This window comes from Aptenodytes patagonicus, chromosome W, assembly GCF_965638725.1.
Source record: "Aptenodytes patagonicus chromosome W, bAptPat1.pri.cur, whole genome shotgun sequence".
Lineage (NCBI taxonomy): Eukaryota > Metazoa > Chordata > Aves > Sphenisciformes > Spheniscidae > Aptenodytes > Aptenodytes patagonicus.
The window spans coordinates 10488593-10512083 of NC_134981.1; the positions used below are offsets into that span (position 1 = coordinate 10488593).

Here is a 23491-nt window from a genome sequence, read left to right on the forward strand (position 1 = left end):
CCTCTGGGCCCGGCTCGCCACCTTCACCCAGTCCTCGGGAGAGCCTGTCGCTGCGCCCGGCTGGGAGAGGGGCAGGGCCAGAGCCGGGGACAGGCCCGAGCGCCGCCACTCGCCACCTCCACCCCGCCCCTCGCGGAAAGAGGCGGGGCTCCCCTTGCCCTCGCCCCGCCCCTCTCGCCGCTGAGCTGACGTCACCGTGAGCACCTCCCGATTGGGCTGGCGGGGGCAGGTGATCTCGCGGCGTGACGCCAGCGCGTCGCTGGGGAGGTGAGGCGGAGGGTAGGTAGATAAGATGGCGTCGCTCGGTTGTGGGGCTGGTGATATGGCGCGGGTTTCGTAGGAGCGGGTGCTGACCGCGAGGACAGCCAGAAGCCGCTAGGCGCTGCGCAGGTAACGAGCGGGCCGGGAGGGGTAGGGGGTGGGGGTGCTCGTTCTGGTGCTGGTTCCGGTTCCCGTTCCCCTTGTAGCGGGGCCTGGGCAGAGGGGCGCAGCCGGCCGCTCCCCGGGCCCTCCGCCTCGCTGCCGGGCCAAACTTCGCCGCCGCTTCTCCTTATCCGGGGTGAGGGACTTTCTGCGCCCCCGCTGTGATTCAGCAGCTGTGAAGTGCCGGTGGGGCGGCTGTGGGGCCACTGGCCTCCTGGGGGGGGGCTCGCAGGTTGGGGGGCCGTTCCCCCGGCCGTGGAGGGGAACGAGCCTGTGGGCGCTGCCTTAGCGTGTAGCTTTGCTCTGCCTTGGCGGTGTCTCGCTATATTGCTTTTGAAGGTACCGTTTAATGGAGGTGAGAACCTGCACGGTCAGCTCAGAGGGACGGAGTCCTGGCGCTCTGTCTTGGGCTGGACCTGGGGAGCAGAGGGAGGTCAGGCAAGTAGGGTGACACTCCTTTCCCTACACTCCTGCTTTCTGGCAATTTCGGGGACTGCCTGAGTCAAGGAAATACCTTTCTGCTTAATAACCCTTGATGAATTTGCCTTCTAAGAGCTGATTGCTGTTGAAATCTGAGTAAATGGTTAGCGTCCGTGATATTTGGAAGTAAGTTCCTCCCCACGGTAATTAAATCTTCTGTGAAGAACTGAAACATCTGCTTTTGTTTTGGGGGGTGTGTGTGTGGTTTCTGTCAAGCCTGCCTTCAGGTAATTTGTTAATTTCTGGCTCTTGTGTTGTGAAAACCATAGTACTCATCTTTCCTATGCCATTTGTGACTTTAGATTTCTACTGTATTCACTCTTTGGTTGTGTCTTCTTGTAGGCTGAAGAGCCAAAATCTTGTTTACTTCATGGGTCATAGCCCTCCACATCTCTGTTTATGCTTATTACTATTACCTATTTCTGGATCTCTTCCAGTTAGCTGTTCTGCTTTTGAATGGGGAAGGGGATCATATCTTTCTCTGTATTTGAGATGTAGATGTGCCATGGATGTATACACTGGTGTAAGAATACTTCAGTTTTGTAGTTTCTAACTTCCTGATAATGCCTTGTGTTCTGTTTAGCTTAGTGCTTACTAGAAGTAAAACATTTAACACTTTTATGAAGCTATTTAGTATAATTCAAGAACTGTCTTCCTGAGTTTTGATGGTTCAAAATCTGTCACTTTAAAGGGAAAGTTAGGATTGCTTTGTTTTTTTAATTAGTAAAAGAAATTACAATAGATGGAAATGAGTAATCACCTTATCAAGTGTTTTTATTCCCCATGTCACTTAAAAATTCCAAACAAGCAAAAAAAAAAGTAGTCTTACAGAAATCTTATGATGTTGTTGATGCTGTTTCATTGGAATAGAGATAAGCAGGTGGACTCTGGCACTTGGCTGTGCAACTAATATAGCTGCCATCCTGGACTCAGTAAAAATGTATTTATATTGAATTTAAGCACTCTGAGGTGGATATTCCTAAATGACAAGTGAGTATTGCCAAATCAAGGAATAACTGAGTTGTGATTGGTGATGTAACTTCAGTGGCTGTGCTACTGATAGAAGATATACTGCATCTCACAGCCTGTTATGGGGTTAAGAGGCTTTTGTGGGAGCTTGGTGAGGGGAATGTTGCTCCAACTGTGATCTAGGGTGTTAAGGAAAAAGAGGAAGAGGCAGTACTGCAATTAGCCAGACCTCTTCATTGCCTTCCTTCCCTCATCATCCTCGGAGCATGGGACTTTCTGCCCCTGTGCAGGCACTCCTGCAACTGCTAGCTTCCTAGGGCTGATCCTGTGTACCTGGCATCTCTGCTCTGCAACAGCATTTTTCAGGGAAGGGGGGAAAAAACTGTTTTGGCCTCCTGCTCTCCTTTTCTCCATACAGATCAGAGCTATGTGTGTAGCACTGTACTAGCCACAGGGAAGGGAATGGGGCTGAGATGGTATGTGTGGTAGCAACATAGCAGAGTTGGACCGATTTATTCAAGGCCATGTGCAGGATGGTGTTAGGTTGCAGGACCACAGTAGTACTGCTACTTAATGACTTCAGTTTTCTGTACACACAGAGCTGTGATTCAAAAGTGGCAGTGATGCTTTAGATCACCATTGCAATTAGGTGGCTTAAACCTTTCAGGTAAAACCTTAATTCTAAGGATGGGGGGAGAGAAAACATGTAGTGTTTAAACTTAGCTTTTGCAAGCTTGTGGTTTTAGTCTCAGAAACAAAACTGAAAGTGATTGCACCTTTCTTGTCTCACCGGCTGGATCTGGCCTACAAGTTTGATACTTCTTTTTTTTTTTTTCCCCTGTGAGTGCACTGTGGAACAAAGGAATCAGGGAAGAAGTTGCTTCTACTAAGATCAGACACTGCGTAAGTCAAGTGTAAGCTGAAACAAAGGTACCTGAAACTTCAAAGGGAAAACCAAGGAAATCTCAGGTATAAGTTATGTGAATGAATAAATGTTAGTTTTTCTTTAATGAATTGAACTTCAATTTTCAGAATATTTTAAGAGTATGCTGATCAGTATAGAGAATATACTGATCAGCTGGGAGACTTCCTGTATAGTTTATGTTGATGGATAGAAAAATCATAATGATAAAAAATCATCAAAAACGCACGGAAGAGCTCCATCTCCATTGTTTACATGGTGTTTTGCGGTGCCCAGTACTTATCCTAGAGACAAAAATCTCTAACAGAATAGGAGTCAGGTTTTTGGACCAATCCAGCAGACCACCTCATCTAATTCTATCACACTGGCGGCCAGAGCTGTTTTGGCTGGTGCTGGTAGCAAAAGTGCTATAATGCCACAGAAGGCATCGCCTTACTCTCTTCCTCCTTTTTAATTGTATAAGCTTATGGTTTCGTGTTGCTTCCACAAACTTGAGGGATAATTCAGGACATTCAATATTGTTGTCAATGTCCAGTCTCTATATCATAAGTTTTTGACATCAGCCTGTTCCTGTATTTTACAGTTGGTGCTGGGTTGAATATTTTGATAAATTGATCTGTGAGAAATTTAGTTTTACTTATTAGACAGAACTTCTATCCGGCCTTCTCTGGCATTTTGTTTCTGACATAATCGTTCCCAGTCTTTTCAATCATAAATTCCAGAGCTTCAGCTGTCATTTTACAAGGATCACTACCTAAAGGCATTACTATCTATTTAAAATTGATCAGTGCAATTCAGGTCAATGTCAGTGTGAAGAAGGTCTAGTGAAGCTGTAATTGAAAAGCTCTGGAAGATGTTTTTGAAAACTATTGTTTGAAGAAAAGGCAAAGAAGGGTTGTTTAAATAGCTTTCTTTTTTGAAAAAGTAGGCCTTCTAGGGTGTATCAAAGGTTGGTTTCTCTTCCCTGTGTTGTGTCTGCTTGCTCTGATAACTAGGAAGGCAATGCTATTGATCTTACAGTGTGTACCACACTACAATTGATTATTGGGATTGCAGTTGATCGATACAAGCCTGAACTCACAGTTTTTCCTGTGTTAACTACCTAGGTAGGTAATCCTCTCTGGTATGCAAGTGTATTGCTTAATGCTTTGACCCTCTTGACTTGGTTTGAATAAGCTCATATTGTGTCCCTAATGACCTTTTGCAGTCAGTGTAGCCTTGTATTGAGGTCACCTAAGAGAAACTGAGCATTGGGGTTTCTTTCATTATTTCCCTCTCTTAAATGATGAGATTTACTCCAAATCCCTGCTTGCATGGGGAAGGCATTTTCTTAAATGTTAAGAAATACTGTCTTTCCTGTGGTTGGGAAATTTTGAAAGAACAGCTTGTATGTCCAAACTTGGTTGTGGGTTGTTTCCCCCCCCCCCCCCCCCCCCCCTTTGAAAGGCTATAAGGTCTTTTCAGAATCCTTTAAGCTTGCAGTACACTTGAAACACAGAAGTATATCAAAGGGGGAACAGAATATCATTGCTCTGACTTAGGTTTAAATCTTTTCTAGAAGGGAAAGCAGATTGGTTCAAGATACCATGTTGCATTAGTAGTATTACAGTTTCTAACTAACTGACCGAGTTCAAAACAAGTCCATGGGACCTGATGAGATCCATCCGTGGGTCCTGAAGGAACTGGTAGATGAAGTTGCTAAGCCACTATCCATCATATTTGAGAAGTCGTGGCAGTCCAGAGAAGCTCCCACTGACTGGAAAAGGGGAAACATAACCCCCATTTTTAAAAAGGGAAGAAAGGAAGACCCGGGGAACTACAGGCCAGTCAGTCTCAGCTCTGTGCCTGGGAAGATCATGGAACAGATCCTCCTGGAAGCTATGCTAAGGCACATGGAGGACAGGGAGGTGACTGGAGACAGCCAGCATGGCTTCACCAAGGGCAAGTCCTGCCTGACTAACCTAGTGGCCTTCTCTGATGGGGTGACTACATCAGTGGACACAGGAAGGGCTACAGATGTCATCTCTCTGGACCTCTGTAAGGCCTTTGACGCAGTCCCCCACAACACCCTTCTCTCTAAACTGGAGAGGTATGGATTTGATGGGTGGACTGTCCGGTGGGTGAGGAATTGGTTAGATGGTCACATCCAGAGGGTAGTGGTCAACGGCTCAATGTCCAGATGGAGACTGGTGATGAGTGGCATCCCGCAGGGGTCCGTATTGGGACCGGTACTGTTTAATATCTTCATCAATGCCATAGACAGTGGGATCGAGTGCACCCTCAGCAAGTTTGCAGATGACACCGAGCTGAGTGGTGCGGTCGACATGCCAGAGGGACGGGATGCCATCCAGAGGGACCTGGACAAGCTCGAGAAGTGGGCCCGTGTGAACCTCATGAGGTTCAACAAGGCCAAGTGCAAGGTCCTGCACCTGGGTCGGGGCAACCCCTGGTATCAATACAGGCTGGGGGATGAAGGGATTGAGAGCAGCCCTGCCGAGAAGGACTTGGGGGTACTGGTGGATGAAAAGCTGGACAAGAGCCAGCAATGTGCGCTCGCAGCCCAGAAGGCCAACCGTATCCTGGGCCGCATAAAAAGAAGCGTGGCCAGCAGGTCGAGGGAGGTGACTCTGCCCCTCTACTCTGCTCTGGTGAGACCCCACCTGGAGTACTGTGTCCAGCTCTGGAGCCCTCAGCATAAGAAAGACATGGACCTGTTGGAGTGGGTCCAGAGGAGGGCCACAAAAATGGTCAGGGGGATAGAACACTTCTCCTATGAAGAAAGGCTGAGAGAGTTGGGGTTGTTCAGCCTAGAGAAGAGAAGGCTCTGGGGAGACCTTATTGCAGCCTATCAGTACTTAAAGGGGGCTTATAAAAAAGATGGCAGCAGACTTTTTAATAGGGCCTGTTGCGATAGGACAAGGGGGAATGGCTTTAAACTAAAGGGGGGTAGATTCAGACTAGATATAAAGAAATTTTTTACGCTGAGGGTGGTGAAGCGCTGGCACAGGTTGCCCAGAGAGGTGGTGGATGCCCCATCCCTGGAAACATTCCAGGTCGGGTTGGACGGGGCTCTGAGCAACCTGGTCTAGTTGAAGATGTCCCTGCCCATGGCAGGGGGGGGTTGGACTAGATGACCTTTAGAGGTCCCTTCCAACCCAAACTATTCTATGATTCTAAATGGAAATTTTGAGCTTGTATTTTCTCAGCTGCATTTTGTGTCAGAAATTCTTACATCAGAGTAACATTTTAAGTGGGGAAATCAGAAGAACGTGAGTCCTACCCAAGAAGTAGTCAGTTCTTCAGCTGGAAGATCGTCTGAATATGAATATACTTAAGCTATTTAGCTATTGGTAGTTGGTATCATGGAAACTAGTAATAAAGAGTTGAGCTCCTAGTTAGCCTGGTCTGTGTTGCTGGAGATCAGCATTCATGATAACTATCTACTAGATTATGTGAAAGCTGTGATTTAAACCCTTTCCTAATGTATTTGTTTGTGCTTGCACCATTTGACATCTCTAGGCTAGCAGCAGATGAAGCCATGACTGAAATGACTGGTGAGATTTATTCCCTGAGTTTGGGAGGCTGGATTTCTAAGAGTATGCGTATTACTAGTTGTGCTATGTCAAGTGTTAGCACTGTGCTTAATCTAGACAGAGATGTGCTTATGTGTTCAACTTGATTTGCTTCATCGGTTCTGAACTCTAAAATAAAACTAGATTCCTAGTTTATAAACACTCTGCAAAGTAACTGTTAAAGCATATGTATTTCCTTTTCTGATACAGCAAAGCTGTACTGGGTTCCAACCTAATGACTAATACCATCATGTGATGTCCTTGCACAGTAATGTATAATAACTTGAAATAGAAATATAGGAGGTACATGTAGTGGGGAAAGGAATTTATATGAATAAAATCGCCATTAATCATCTGGAATAAAATTGTGTGTGGTGAAAAGCTTTTCTATCCTTTTATGCTGCATACCCTCTGAGAAAAGAATGTGTTCTTAATCTTTTAATTATTAGGTCACCACAAGCAGTTTGTTGCCAGTCTATTTGACTTCTTGGTAGAAAAAAGCTGAAAGATTATTGAGTTTTATTTTGCTTGCTGTGTTCATAACAGTATAAAAAGAAGGGTTTTCAGAAAGTACCTTTAGGCTCTTTATTAGGAAGAGAGGGAATGAGTAAATGATCCCCTAAATCAGGTGCGAGTTGGAGTTTTGCAAACAAAAATGGATGGAAAAAATATGGTAGTATAAAATAACTTTGCACTTGAGGGGGTAATGAACCATAAAGATTTTTGGGGGGCAGATTTCTATATTACATGTCAGACTTGTGAGCTCCTTATAGAATTACAGCTTGATTAACAAATCTAGGTTTATCAGTGGTCATTGGCTGGCAGGGCTCTGTACTGGCAATTACTTTTACAACTAAGCATATAACTATTTGAAGTATCATCTCCTAGATACTATTCTGAGGAATAATTTAAAGAAAATGTTTGGGTAAGAAAACTTGATAAAGTTTTAATTCTAAGTATTTGTGTTACCATTTTAATCTGAAGAATTGTCAGACTTTGAGTTGGGGGGGGGAGATGCATTTTGGGACTCCCATAGCTGATAAGGAGTCTCGTGCTTGCACAAATGCAAAATGCAGTTCCTTTAAGCCAATGAACTGTCTGTGGAAGAACAACTGCTAGATTCTGATTAGTGTCTTAGCAGAGGGCAATTTTCAAAATATCTGCAGTTACAGGCTTCCTTCTTGTTTGTAGAAGGGAGTTTAATACATGATTTCTGTTGACTTACCTGGAAATCTTTTGATAGCTGGTAAAAAGCTCGTAATGTATTCCTAGACCACTGAGTGCCTGTGCTTAGTAATGTAATTTCTTTGCAAAGAAAATGCAAGTAAAGATAGTAAAAAGCTTGTTGCTTTTAACGAACACTATTGATTTTTTTCTTAATTTGTATGCAAAGGGAAAGCTAGCAAATTCAAGTATGGACATAAATGTAATACTGTTATGTTCTGTAATCTCTTCTACATGAAGATCTTCAACTGGAAAAGCCTTAATAAATACAGCTTAAAGAATCCACCAGCATATTATGAGATGCAAGATAAATGGAGGTACACAAAGGTGAAGAAGTTGAATGTGGCATGAATGGCTAGGTGGTCTAAGCTCCTTTTGGAGCTGGGGGTAGACTCTAGAAATACACATTTGGTTGACAGAATGGCTGTGCCACATCTGTTTGTGTGACGTGATAAATATCCTTTTCATACCTGAGCTTCCATATTGCATATGCAAGTAGTATACAGCCTGTCTCTTGGGATATTCTGTATGTGTTATGATATTGGACTGATGAAGTAGTTCTGCCTTCTCTCCCTTCTCCCAAGGAGATGAATACTTAAAATACACCAGTATTTAGTGCAGGGATCTAGCTATACTCTGGATAAATTGATTCTACCGAGTAACGCAAGGGTCTTCTCTCCCAACTTGAAGGGAAAAAGAGAAGTTAAGTATCCATTTTACTACAAGCCTTCTTCAAGGCATAGTTCTCCTGTAACTTGATGTTACTGCAGAATTGTAAATGTGATGCTCCTGTTCTGTTGTTAGGCAGCACTGGATTTATTTGCTAAAGTAAGCTGGACTGAATCAGACATGGGTTATAAGAGAGGCAGGCTGGGACTGATTCTCAGGTTACAGGAGAAAATCTGATATCTCAGTTGAGGAATGGTCAACCCATAGTCTTTCCACTTTCCTTCTTTTAAAAAAAAAAAAAATCTTGCTGCTTTGTCACAGTCATGATGGTCCACTGAGATAGATCTCTGTACTGTTAGCAGTCCCATATTGTTGCCAGTCTGTTAGACATTTGGAGAGGAAAAGCTGTGGGTGTGGCTGTTGGATGGTCGTGGGGCAATCTCATCCAGCAACCTACTCTGGTCTAGTCATAAAATAGAAGTAAGGCTAGATTGTTGAAGCTGAGTCAGATCTGTCAAAATGTCCTGAGGAGATGAAGCTAATGTGTCTCTGAAGGCTGCTTTTGCACATAAAATGAGCAGTTTCTGTTTAGTTATTCATGGCTTTAAGTGTTTCAGGGGTTGTATTCATTACTGTAGCTGCTGAAGAAATTTCTAATATGCAGGAAAAAAGTTTATACCACTGAGCGAGACTGGATATATAATGTATAACAAAATTGCAGACTTAAATGAATTTGAAGTAGTAACTTAGAAATAAAGTTTGGACTAAATCCAATTTCTTATTATCAATCCAGAAGAACGTCTAAGGACCTTAAGAGTCTTTTATAGTAAGATGAAAAGCTGAATAGGAGTGATTTGATAGGGAAAATTGGGGGGACAAAGATATTGGTCCAAACTTGAGAGAATGCAATGAGATTCTTGGGGTAGCTGTGGATTTGGGATTCAGGAAATACAAGTTCTGTTCTGGCTCTATTGCTGGCTGAGCTGGATGACTGTGGGAAAACTGCTTCAGCTTTGTGCCCTGTTCCCCACACCTGCAAAAGAGGGATAGTTTTACTGCTGGTTAAGTGCCTTTGAAAACTGTTTTGAAGTCTCATATAAGAAATAGGCAGTGCTGAGGGTATAAGGGAATTTTAGCAAAACTACTTTCTGCTTAGGGGAAAGGTAATGAATGAAAAGTGTGCATGTGTGTAAGGGTATTCAGTTCCTGGCAGTATGAATATCCTGTAGCCTTCTAGATTTCATCTGAAAGCAGTGTCTTTCTGTGGCTATGGTTTCTTTTCCATTTTCCATTCCACTTGAGTATGAAACTCTAGTTCAGTCTTCATATGCTCTTATCATTGGGAGGCTTGTAATTGCATGTCTGTCACTCCCAGTACCTTGTGAGTTTCTGGATTTTTGCTCTGTACATTCGTGATAGAAAGATCATTCTGTGTTTTTAGTGAAGTGCAGGCTTCCAGTCTACACTAGTCCTTAAACTCATCTGCTCCAAACATTAACTACAAATGTAGGATTGCAGTGCTGGGAGGGCAAATTGAATTGTTGTCTTGCACAGAGAGAAAGCAGACCTTTTCAGTTTTTTTAAGTGAGGAAATGTAAATCTTGAAACTCATTTTATATGGAAACAATTGGAATCAAGGTAGGTGGGTGTAGAGGTTATTTTATGATGCTTAAGGATCTACTGAGTACCTTGTCTGAACGTAGCTGGTGACTGCTGCATAGCAGGGAGGGAGGAATGACACCTGTGATACGGAAAGGCTTTCTGAAGCAGTATGTAAAGGTGAGTGTAGCAACTGGAGCATCCTTGAAAGTTACATCTTGGGGATTGGGTAGTTGCTCTGCTTTCCTTCTCAGAGGGTGAGGATTGTCTGTGTGTTTGTGTATCTTCACTGCTAGTAACCTCAGCTGTGGCAGTTGCACACATAGAACGAACCTTGTTTAACAGATGTACTGACTCTCTCTTTGTTTTTTCTCTGTTGCTTGTGGCTTCCATTCCTGAACTTTTCAATCCATTGTTGGACTATAGGCTGAACCATATTTCAATTTAAGCAGCCCTAAATAGAGGGGCCTTTGCTGTTTGAGAACTCCAAAATCAAGAGATTGCAAGGAAGATGTTTCTGATCAGGACTGGAGTGTGCTGCCTTCAGGTAGTGTAGGTCACTGAAGTTTTCTAATATACAACACAGCAAGCAGCTCATTTACTTATATTCTGTTTTTGTAATATATCCACTATAGTTGAGGACAACCTCAGTTTGACTTCTCTGCACAAAGATACATTTCTACTTTTCTATGCTAGACAAACTCACTCAAGACAACTTAACTTCCTGTGTTCCCAATGAATTCAATTCCAGAAGTGTACTCAGTGTGGGTACCACCAGTTTGCCGAGTCTGTTCAGGTGTCTGCTGCTGTTTTCATATGTCAGAGTATTTTTTTTGATAGCCAGTAATGATACTTCTGTTCCTATGTGTTTTTAAAGAGCAGAACTTAATCTTTGCTACCAGCTCTGGTCTTCTCTAAAGTTAACAAGCCTTTTCAAGAAATAATTAAGGTGTAAGTATTCACTTTAAAACTGTTTCCTGCTCTTTATGCTCTGTTATGCACCAGTTCCACAATTAAAATGAGTGGAACTTGCTCATTTAAAATATGACTTCTGGTAGTGGAATTTAATTCAGTGTTGACTACTGATAGTATTTCCCATCTAGGTCATCTTTTTAATGCAGTCATTCAGTCCTGTTTGGACTGAGTGGAAAAACATGAAAGCAGGCTTAACTGGTACTATATCTGGAGATGAAACAAGATTGGTTCTTATTTAGGCATTACTGCAATGGAACCATATTTTTATTAGCTTGATTCACTTTTTTATATTTCAATTTGATTCCTTTGTTCTGTTGAGTTAGTCTGGGAAGGACTGTGTCCCTGCTGAGACCTCAGCTCAGTGAATGTATGAAAATAGCTGAAGTGAGTGTTTGCCTTGAACAGTGATGAGTGTTTTGGGGTTTTTGTTGGTTTTTTTTTTCCCCCCTTGTCTGTAAATTTTGTCCTTCAGTGCAGCAAAACCTGGGAACTTTTCAGACGTATTTCTGCATATGCTTTTTTTCTTGTCTTGGCCTTGATAAGAAGGGTTGGATGAAGACAGATACCTGTTAGCTTAGTAGGAGTGACACATGAGTTAAGGACAAAATGAGCTAGCATCGAAAGCTGAAACTGTATCAGTGACATGTTGATGGGTGGAAGAAGAGATATAAAAATCAAAAAAGTCAAGTAAGTGTGTGAAGAACGTCGCATCTGTAGCACCTAAGATGGAATTCACATTTCTCGCATTAGCGCTGTCAAGATAAGGCAAACCAAGCTTATGAGGTATGTTTTAAAAATCAGGAAGGTTTGACATGGTGTGAGTTTTATGTTGTCACTTTGCAGAAAAGTGTTTTGGTGAGCATGCTTTTCCCAGGTATGCTGTGATCAGCTCTTAGGTGCTTCAGTAGTAGAAAGTTTTTAGAACTTCTGCTTTCATGTATCTCAAAGTGTATATTTGGTGAAAGAGTAACTTATGGTGAATAGGGGTGTTACCTGGAAAACAGCAACACTTGAGAGATGAAATTGAAAGAGGGTAGACTTAGATTTGGACATAAGGAAGAAATCTTTTTTACAATGAGGGTGGTGAGACGCTGGAACAGGTTGCCCAGAGAAGCTGTGGATGCCCCATCATTGGAAGTGTTCAAAGCCAGGTTGGATGGGGCTTTGAGCAGCCTGATCCTAGTGAAAGATGTCCCTGCCTGTGGCAGAGAGGTTGGACTAGATGATCTTTCAAGGTCCCTTCCAACCCAAACCATTCCATGATTGGTGGCTTCTAAATTAAGTGAATTTGCAGGGAACTTGCATTCTCAGAATGTGGCTCTCTTAGTTGAGAGGAATGAGGTATGTTAGTGGAAAACAGGGATGTTAGATGGCTGAAAAAGTTCAGCAGTTTTAACCACATGATGGGAGAGATCCTGTAGGGAGTGGAGGAAGGCTGTTGGTGGTCTTATGTGTATTTAAACTGCTTGGACTGAGGGTGCAATCAGGATTTGAAGCAGTGGTTCCCATGCTGATTTCAAGGTTTTAGCCTGCTCACTGCAGGGCAGGCAGAGTTGTTTGTAGGTGGAATGGTTAATTTAACAGGCCGTATTTTCTGTCAGTATTGTACTGAGTTTTGCTGGGAAAATATTAAATGTGTGGTGAGGGTGGGTAATGCATGTGACCCTAGTATAAGAGGAAAAATTGATGAATCTATAGTAGTCTAACACTGGTCCCATTATTTTTGTACAGTGCAGTACATGTGTATTTTGGCTGAGTTCAAATATATGAAATGGCAAGTGATGTCTGACCTGCTAGCTGATTTTATTTTTCTGTTTTAAAACTTTTGTCTGACTTGATTTCTTGCTAGATGTCTCTTGTCTGCTTTGTTAAAGTAATTCCATAAGCATTTGTATTTCACCAAATTTCTAACCAAAAACATAAATATCAATAAATAGTACCATTTCTCTTCTGAGCTTTAACAGGGAAAAGGTGACAGTTGTATAGCTTGCTTTGGAATGGATTTTCTTAAGTGGAGTCATTGCTGTACTGTGTTTAAATGCATTAAAATCCAGTTAATATTTATCAAAAGAATACAAATTGCTTTCTGCAATAAAATAATTTGAGTTCTTGTGTCAGTATTGGGAGTAGATCCTGGTATTGTCAACAGAGTTGAACTTGTTTCTAGAGAATACAAGATCAGCTACCTGTATACCTCTCTCACAGTCAAAGAGCATAAGAAGAAAAAGCTTGAAACTGCACAGATTGTTATTTTTGGATTAAAAAGGGGATGTTCTGATTAATGGCAAAAGTTGGTTTACTCTGTTATGTTGGCAGCATTTTGGGAACGTTTGTCTAGCTCTCCTCATTCATAACTGGGACAAGTCTGAAGTATATATATTCAAGTACTTGAGTCAGCTTGTTACATATTGAAGTATGACTGCAACAAATAGAGCAGTGTTTTAATTACCTTATGCTGCTCTGGGTTCCAGACATACATCTTAAACGTGCAGGATATTCCACTGTTTTTCATACATCTTTACCAAACGAACAGAATAAATGGGCTATTTTGTTGAAGCTAGCAACTTTCTCTAGGTAGCAGTCTCTCTCATTTGAGAAGGGTTACATTGAAATATTAGCTTTCTTCTAAAGTGCTAGGTTTAACTAGAAAAGTTAATGCACATACCTGGCTCTGGTTAGTACTAAGATTGCTGTTAAAGATTTGACTTGTTCATAGTAGTATGAAGTCTTGTGCTAATTAAGCTGAAGCAGCTAAATTTGTTAATAGTTACTAGATGCTTTCCATCTGACTATTTAAGCACTCAGAAGTGGTAGGTATTTGCTATCCAAGATTTTAGATATAGGAAAGTAGTAGTTAAAAGCAGTTGCTCTGCTCATCAAATTTAGGACTTGTTTTGTTACTGCACTGTGAGATTATTATAGCTCTCACTGGTGGTATGAGTGCTGGATCATCTTTTCTCGCTTTTTTTCTAGCATGTAGGAGTTGCACAGCATATTTATATTTTCTGCTATGGTTTATCATGCAAATTTCTGTCCTGTTTCTGTTGTATCTCAAGGAGGGGGAGATGGTCCTTCTATTTCTAGCTTACCACCTTTGGTGGTGATGTAGCTTCTAGATTAGTGAAGCTGATCTCAAGAAGCAAAACAAGATGTAAACTTTTTTCTCCTGCTTTTCTGTTTAGATGATCTTTAAATAACTTAGTTCCTACTAGTGACTGTTACCTACACTCTAAAACCCCACGTCTGCTCTCAGAGTTGACAGAATCTGGGCTATCCCCTTATTTGCTGAGTTTGGAAGTCAGGCTGGCCTTAGATGTTAGTTGCAGATGCTTTTCTCTTGTGACAGGACTCTCTTTGGAAAGAGTCCATTTTAAAAAGGTCACCCGTTTTGTGGTCACTTCAAAGAGGGTCTGGTTTGTTCTTCTTGATCTTGAAATAGAACAAGAACCTTAATGTACCTTATCTCCTGGATTGCAGTAGCACTTGAAAGGAATTACTGTAGATATACTTCAAACTTTTTTTTTCTGTTAAGACTAGTGAAAGTGATGCCCCCCCCCCGCAGGGAATGTAGTTGCAACATGTCAAATCTAGTTTTACAACAGCTTTATCCAAAGAGCTGTTATCAGTGGCTCAACATCATCGTGCTTTATGAAAGTGGAGTACCTCCACGCAGCTGACTGTGCTCATTGTTTGCAGAACTGCTAGAGGTACAAAGCAGAAGCGGTTGCTGCTGATTTTGGGGTGATGTCATCTATTTGGAGACTGCAGTAAATGAAAACGGAATGTTTTGTACTGTAGTAAACTTCTGTGATCAGTTTTTTTTTACTGTCAGTCTACGTAAGAGATCTCAATTGCGTAGCAATAATTGAACGCTTGCATAGGTGGGAAGCTTTGATAACTCTTGTTTTATCTTAGCAACAGGCACTGTCTACTTCTATTTTTGTTGTATGAGGCTATATACAGAATCCTGATGTTGATTATAGCCTTTCACTTGCACTGAAACAAGTAGTTATAGTAAAAACTTAAACCACTGTTTAAATCTGGAATACCTGTGACACATTAGAAATCAATCACTTGAATCAAACTGCTTTTCACTGTTTCTTAGTGAACTACTACTGATTTTACACTAATGTCATATAGGCAGCAAAAAAAAAATCTCTTTCAAGTTTTTTTGTCTTTTAGTTTTCAGAGTGAATGGCTGCATCCTCAGTTCTGTGTACTTAAACTACACTGTGTATTAGCAGGCAAAATGGAAGTTGCAAGATCAGGTCTCTTCTCTGAAAATCATAGATGCGCTGAATTGATTATGGCTGATAACTTGAGGCATTTTGGTTTCCTCTGACCTATAATAAGTACATTTCTCACTTATCTGAATCTTAGGTGGGAGTTACTTCAGAGAATTCATGTGGTCTGGAATCTAGACATACTTGCACCGCAAAATGAGGGATATAGCAACAAGAGACCAGTTCTTCTTGACAGTTAAATTGGCTTGAGTTATCACTGAGAAAGCTGTTCCAGGTACCATTAGTGGTAGGATGATTCCAACTTGACCAGTCAGAGCCCTTTCAGAAGAAAAGGAATGTAGATATAAACTTCAGGGAAAACACCAATAGAAGGAACATGGAAATAACTATTAAACACCTCAACTTCCCAGCAGCTCCTCATGAGTAGCTCTTGGTAGTATTTTTTTTCTCATCTGTTGATGAGACTGTCCCTTTGGTATTGCTTGACTGCACCAAGTCATGCTTCTCTGTTCTCCTTGTTGTTTGGCAGCACAGCTAAGTAGTCGTTCAGGTTTAAGTGGTGATGTCTTGGTCATCTCTATGCGGTCCCTTCAAGCCTTTCCAGCTTGTCATCTATCTCTGCCAGTTGTTTCTGTCATCAGTTTTGTCTTGTCACTTCTGTTTCTGCATCTTTGTGTTGGTTTTTTGTTGTTGTGGTTGTTTCCCTGTCCCCCCATCCCCTTCTGTCATCACTCTGAGGTCCTCTGCCCTCATCCTGGGCTCTGCTATACTGTGTTCCTCTGGCTGGTTTTAAGAATGTTGCCCTGTTGCCTCAGTGTTACTAAGTGAAAAATGAACATAGACAGGAAGGGAAGAGCTCACATCGGGTTGCTTCAGTGGCTGCTGACATTAAAGTTGCTTATAACTTTTTAGCTACTTGTAGCCCTGATCCTCTCTTCAGAGGGTTAGCCAGAACCAAGAATGAGGGAATGGGGTTAAGGAGGTCTACATTTATAGAAGAGAGCTTGTAGGTGGCTGTAAGAAAACCTTGTAGTACTATGCAACTAACTTGTTTCCTTAGCCCAGGAAAGGTGCTGAAAAAGTTTACATGCAGTAGAGAGTATGTTTTTTTGTCAATTTAAAGTGCAGCAAAGCATCAGACCAAAACTTGTGCCCCTATGTGCCGTTCCCACAGATGCCCTTCAGCATCCTGTTGTGGAGTCTGGAGATCAAAGGCAACAGTGATAGGGCTGCAGTTGTCCATTAGCTGGTTTGGAGTAAGGCTTTGGGAGCAAGTCCTTTGTTACTGCTCTTTTAGAAATTTAAAGGTAAGCAAACCTTTTACTGCACAGTGTAATGGCTTTGACTAAGCAAATACAGTTCAGGTCCAGAAGCATAGTAGCAACATCAGTAACCTAACTGGCTGCAAATTTTTTTCTAACCAGCAGGACAGAGCAACAGCAAGATGCTTGTAACAGTGGTCCCTGAATAGCCTATCAAATCTGATTAGTCAGACACTATTTTAAAAATTAAACTCTCTTTGGACAGGAGGTTACGAAATGTGGCTGGCAGCCTGTTCTAGCATTACTGTGTGCAGTGCTTAACAATTCTATTTGCTGACAGTGCTTTCTGCAGTAATGGTATCTTAAGTGCATGCTTACAGTGCATCAGGAAGAGCTAGTGTACTATAAACTCAAATGCTGCCTGAATCTAAAGTGTGACTGTCTCTCTGGAAATGGTGCATTTCATGATTAGCTTGCTATTGATGTGCCTTAGCTAGTTCTGTAGTTAAAATAAGGTGTTGCATATGGCAGAAGAATCATTTTTCCCACTGCACCTTGAAGTTAACGCAGGTGCCTGATCTGCACTAGGATTTCACTACAGGATTGCCAACAAAAGCAAGATGCTTATTGCTTATGTGGGATATTTTGACACTGAGGACGCATCCAAGGCTTTATGCAGCTCTAGATTGATATACTACTGCAAAACTCCCTGGATGCTAGACATGCACATCTTTGCATACGAATCCTGCAGAACCATTGCTGCTAATGTCCCTGGAGCAAATTGATAGTGTCATGGTAGCTTAGTGTTCAGTTACCTAAGATCAGTGTGTGAGATGGTAAACTTAGTATGTCCTTGCAATGGCCTGCTGGAGAGGGGATATAAATTATCATTCTAAAAATGATCTCTCTGAATTTTCTTTTCAATGTCCTTTATGTAGGTACAGTCTGGAATAAGCTGCTTCTGGTAAATGAGGTAGACTGCATAAACTCTATTGCTTGTAGATAACTGGTGCTGCATTGAAAAAACTTCCTTGTCAGTTGAGTTGCCAAAGCGAGGAGGCTACTTCCTCTCATCAGGAGTTTTAAAATCCTTTAGAAAAGGAGCACTTGCTTTTCAGTCTGAGGTAGTAACTAGAAGAAAGACGAACTCGGAGAAATTAAAGGAAGTGTGTAGAGGCCTTGTCCCTAGTTCAGCTCCACTGTAATAGTGGATGATGGGCAGCCATAGTACATGCTTGCAGGTGGTGCCTCACAGTCTCTGGTGATATACAGAAGACTGGCGAGAGGTATGTGAAGGCTGTATGACTTCACATGTGACCTAACTTTTTCAGTAATAACAAATCAAGTTGACATCTTAATTGCTACTCTCATACAGAGGAGAACTAGCAACATAGCAGCTTGTCTGACAGTGTGATCCGGGTCTGAAAGGTGCAGCCTATTTTATGTGCTGTAGTCTGCAGTCTGGTCTTCTCCTCTGCGACACTGGGACTAATAAAGCCCATTCAGCTCTAGTAGTTGGTATGCAACTGTGCTGGCTGGTCTTGTGGCTTTGCCCTTGACAGCCTTCCTGAGATGGCAGGCTCGGCACTGTTTCACCTCCTTTTTATTCTGTCTTTGAACAAAACATTGCGGCTTCACTTCTGAGAAGCAGTTGCTGGCTAGTGACAAAACTAGTTCTCTGGCTTAATGGAGTGGTTTTGGATGTAATGTTAATGTTGAGAGAGATGGTGATGTGTGCTGAGAAGAACCTGACAAACATCGAGCAGAATGACACACGACCTTTACATACAAGGTATGCCTGGAGTTGCCCAGTGTGACTCACTTCCCTATAGCCTAGCATCTGCTCACTGTGTTTCATGAAGTCTGGTTGCACCTGGGTAATCTTCTTTGTGCAGCATTGACTTTAGCTGTGTGTTGAATTCCCATTAGCCAGTAGGGTTGGTTCGCCTATTGATTTCAACATAATGTTGAAAGGGACCTTTGCACAGCAAAAGGTACTTTCCTAAAGTACTTGAAACTGGCTCTTCCTGACCCCAGATGTGTCAGCAGCTGCAAGGAGGAATAGCTAAGCTGTCTGTGTAATCCTTACCTTATGACACCCTTCCTTTTAAGGTAACATTTGCAGTTGGAATCCACAATGGAAACAGTGAGGCTAAGAGCAAGATCTTGATTGGGGAATGATGGGTGTGAATGTTAGGTCTGCTCCAAGTTGTGCTTTGAGCACTGTCTGCTGTTGGGGGGGGGGGGTGTACCAGATAACCTCCTGTTTTAGAGGAATGGCTGTTGCTCACTTCAGTCTATGAGCTGGAGGACTTCAGAAACAAAGGGCAACTGATTCTTTGTCATGTATAATGTCAAAAGAGGACTTACAAATTCAGTTATTTGAAGAATTATGCTGTGGTGTCTTGAGAAAGATCTTGTGATGTACTTCTAATCTAGCAAAAGAACCAGTTATGTTATTGAACACACCATAAGCATCCTGGAGCAGGGTTTTAGCTGACAGCTAATTAGACAGCTAATTCTATCTTAAAAACAGTTCTTTTTTCAGGACAGGCCTGCTCTGTGTTAAAAGCTGGCTAGGCACTTCTGATTCACGAATTTGTCCAAGTAGTATATTCTTTATTTGCAGCGCTGGATGCACGGGGGATCTCTCCACCTATTGTGCATGCCCACAACAAAAGTTACATCTCATTTATACAATTGAGTAATGAATATTCTAATAACGCCTATACATATTCATTATCTAACCATGCCTGTCCTCGCTCCTCATGCTAATTAGTTGCGTCTGCGCAGATCTTCCAAATAATTCTGGCCTGGGGTCGTTCTGGTGAAGGCTGATAGTCTTCCTTGTCCCCTTTCACCTAGTTGGCGCCAGGTTTCGCTGATCTTTGAATATATTGCTGACAGCTTGAAGGTCCTTTACGTTTATCAGACTGTCTCATTATCCACTTTACAACAAACTGTTTTTATAGTTCCTGTGTCTTCTATCTTCAGAAGGTCAGGGTTCTTTATCTTTAGAGGGTCAGGACTAATTGGTATGCGCAAACATCTGTTCTTTATCAAACACATGACAGAATATAAATGTAACACAAATTATCTACATATACATGACAGAGTAATGATTTACGTAAACACCTGGTTCACAATAATTATCTAATTACTTGTCTAAATATACTTCTCTTGTCCTCCATCACTTCTGTGTTTAACATCTTGGCCATGTAGGATTTGCATCCAAATTTTAAAAGTTGTTAGTAAAATTCTGTGGGCAGTGGATGAGGACTACTGTTAGCATTGATTTTCTTGTGTGTATCTGAAAATATCTTCCTGATGGTACCATTTATTTTATACCTGTATTGTTATCTGTGCATTACCCAGTGTATCTAGACAGTGCTACGCTGGCTAATTGACTGCATACCCAATATGATAGTATCCCTTTTTAGAGCAACAGGGATTAAACTGAAGAGGATCAGTGTGTTATTTCCAGTAGGAAGGGCTATTAATGCCGGGGAGGCAGTGTGCTCCATGGGGCTGGGACAGAGCGGCCTCTGAGCACTGATCTGGAACTCTCTGCTTTCCTGATCAACCTGGTTGGTTCTCAGCTCTGGTTTTTTTTTTTCTTTGTGCTATTTAGATTGTCAGACCTTGGGCTAAGTTGTTTGTCTGCTTGGTCAATTCTCAGAGCTATAAAGTAAGTTTGCTTATCTATCTTGGGAACAGGATAAATAGCAAGTGTCTGCAACGTGTCCCATAATCTAGAGATAAGATGCTGTAGAACTGCATAGGCTTATGCTGTGCTACATGTATCAAGTTGTTAAAGCTGTTTTAAAATGTTTTTCAGGTTCTAAATGGCTTCTAAGAAGTTGGGATCCGACTCTCATGGTAAGTGAAATTTGGCATCCTTGTCCCTTCAATAGGATGAATCCTACTGTTGCTGCTGACTAATGTCCCAGCCTAGACAGTCCGTAGAGACTAATCTGTTTAGCCTCTGAGTAGTTTTTTGTTAGGAATGAAGCACCTTGGCTTCCTTCTTGCATAGTTGCTTGCTGATGCTGTGCCTGTTCTCTGGTTAAACTGAAATTCAGTCTGTGACTGTTCCCTGCTCCTTCATGGCGGAATAATACCTTCCCCTTCCCCCACTTCCCCCTTCAAAATCAAAGCTGAACTGCAGTTGTGATACTGATCTGATGTTTGCTGAAGTGGATGCTAGATCTGTAGCTCCTTTCTATGGAAGTCACATGAGAAGTTGGATTGAAAGTGAAGCTTTTAATATATCATTGAGCTATACTTGCTTTTTGCTCAGCAGTGAATTTCTTCCTAAATTGGACTAATCTGGTTCAGCAGGCAAGTGAAGAAGATAATATCTTCTACATTTGAGATGTGTAGTGTCATGCAGATGACTGGTATCATAAAAATTATTTGCCTCTATATGTGCTTATCTTCTAGAAAATGGGGTGTAATTTGGGAGGATTAATATTTCTGTGGAACATTAAAGTTTAGTTTGTTGTATGTAATGTAGCTTCTTCAAATCGGTAATCATTCAAGGCAGTACTGGGAGGTTCATGTGAAATTTCTAACACGATTTTTCATGCTATAGAAACTTCTGCTTTTAGAAACTCAGCCTTGATCTTCCTGGATAATCTTTCAGATAAGAGGGTCCTGGGGAATTCCATTTTTCCTTGAGCTTTTTATTCAAGTGTAAAATTGAAGTACAGAATAAGAAATGCCTCACTTAAATACATGGTTAAGGATTAATAAAAATGGCCTATCAAAACTTAATTTTTAGATGGTCGTCTTGCTGTAGCCCAGTGATCCTGCTGCAAGACAATTAATTTCTTTATTAGAGAGCTGCCAGCTCTTCAGCAGTTGTTCTCTTGTATCTATGAACACTCTGAACTGCTTGTCTTTTGAGTCTGTTTTTATTTCTTCTGAAACCAGACTAGCAAAGACACTGCTTGGTGCTAGAATTCAACTTGTCCTAAATATTTCTCAAAACAGTATGGTGTGGTGGAACATGCTCCTGGCTTCAAAATAACAAAATCAAAACAAATGGTACTGTAAGCTGGCTGGTTAACTTGTCTACCCTTTTGTGTATCCTCTGTTCCTAATGACACCAGTGACACTGTAGCGGTACTGTTTGAGGAGTAGTGGAGCAACTTCCTTGGCTTATTATGTCTTAAGAAATCAGCAGGGCAATTTTTCCAGTTTTTTTCCAGGGTTGTTAAGAATTAATCCCACTAAGTGATTTTTTGGCTTACTGTAAAGCATCTAGCCCAACAGCTACCTTCGGCAAAGTGTCTCTGGCAGGCTGATGAAATTGGTCAACATAGTTGATGTATCTCTTGTACTTATTGTTGAGCTGCTTATTGGAGGTTAGAGGACTGTTATTGAATCACAGAATGGTTGAGGTTGGAAGGGACCTCTAGAGATCATGTTCAAACCCCCTGCTCAAGCAGAGCCACCTAGAGCAGGTTGCTCAGGACCATGTTCAGATGGAGATGAAGATGGGAACATAAAGTATGGATGGAGAGGAAGGAACTCTTTTCCTGTCTTGAAGGGTATTCTTAGCATACACCTATAACTATGCTGAAGCATGTAACTTCAAATGCTCTCCTGTCATTTGAATAGTTGGAAGTTCAAGCTTAAGTTGTAGTAATTAGTGGCATCTAGAAATGCGGCTCTCATCTGTTGCACAAAAGGTGTGGGTTATACCAAGTGCAGTACATTAATATTGCTGTTGTATTGTCACTCACTATACAACTTGAAAGCTTTTAACTCCAATTTCTGAACAGTATGTAAGTGTGGTTCGTGTGACCACAAAAACTAAGTTCCACTTGGTTTCAAAACTGTTCCCCATTCATAACCAGTAACTATTTTATCTGAAATGTTTCCATTTTGCTACCAAACTGGAGGACACTTCTATGAGTTGGCCAGTGATTTCTGCGTTATGCTAAAGCGGAGAAAAAATCTTACTCTCATAGTAGATCCTTGGGCCAGGAATATCATATAGTACGTGTTGTGTCAGAGATCAGACTGACAGGTACAGTTTTGCCAGGGCTATTCTCAGAACTTCCTCAATATGCTTTTAACTGCTAAAAGGATGCAGTGGCTAACAGCCATATTAAATAACAGTTTAAAAAAAACCAAACCTTTAATTGCTTCACTTGAACACGTGACTATTGAAACAGTGGCTTGTGTAATACTTGCTATATGTAGGTTTTGCTTATTGCTTTAGAATTTGCCATTTAAAACAATTTGCACCCTTACCCATCAGTGTGTTCAGGCAGAAGGGTCATCTGTTTACAAAAAGAAAAGGATTCTTGGTGTTCTGGATCAGATTTTAACTTCACTAGACTAGTACTGTTCTGACTGGGCTGGAACAAAGTGAATACTATGTGCATCAATATTTTGCTTCAGAAAGACTTTTTACCATCAAATGTCTTAAAACACTTGGTGTGTTTCTTAACGTGCTTGTGGGTTTTGTAGCAGAGTTGTGTTCAAGATGAGGTTATAGCAGTGGTCATTATTAAAAAATCAGCATACTGGGAAGAAACTAGAAGGTTTTTATTTCTTAGTCTAGCTGCTGAGGTTAAACTGGCAGCTGTCAGTGCAGCCCATCTAGTCTAGGTGTGTTTAGGGTTTTTTTTTTACTGTACCAAAACAGTGTGTTGCTATGTAAATACCACAACGTGTGCTTGTACCCTCTGTGGCTAGTATCCCTTTCAGGCAAACAAGAAGGCTGTGCAAGGGGAGGTGTCTACCACTTACTGTGTCAATAAGTCTAAGTATTTGCACACTGAGCAATTTGGGCTGTGAGATTGGTGCAGAGTGGTAATCCTGCTTTGCTTGGATCATCCTGCTTAGAGTAGGACTTGTGCTAGTGGGACTAAGCAGGGCATAGTAGCAGCAGTCACGCCAGCCTCTGAACAGTCAGGAGATCTGGTTGTCTCTGACCTGGCCATGACTTACCACTCAGTGCAAAGGCTGCCACAGTTACTATTTCTGCATAAGCAAACACTTTGGCATATCCAGGTTCTCAAATTGCCAGCTCAAATGCTATTTGGATGCCGTGTTGGTGGCCAGTGAGGTGCCATCTGGATGCTGTGCTGCATAATGCTTGAATGCGTGCTTCTCAGTAAGGATCAGTGAAAATGC

The 23491-nt window shown here is 41.7% G+C and overlaps 1 protein-coding gene across 4 annotated transcripts in view; it reads left to right on the plus strand.

Moving 5' to 3' along the window:
* Nucleotides 1-309: 309 nt before the first annotated feature.
* Nucleotides 310-23491, plus strand: part of LOC143172002 (ubiquitin-associated protein 1-like) — a 52844-nt gene continuing 29662 nt past the window's right edge. For 2 of the 4 annotated variants that reach the window (XR_012997261.1, XM_076361212.1), the window contains exons 1-2: nucleotides 2590-2841; nucleotides 20178-20218. Coding sequence is in view for 1 of the 4 variants with exons in the window: in XM_076361212.1 (XP_076217327.1) it covers nucleotides 20185-20218 (34 nt within the window). In the remaining 3 variants the exon portion in view is untranslated. Of the gene's footprint in view, nucleotides 391-2589; nucleotides 2842-18107; nucleotides 18132-20177; nucleotides 20219-23491 lie in introns of those variants that run through there. The other 2 variants (XR_012997263.1, XR_012997262.1) reach the window with 2 other exon arrangements.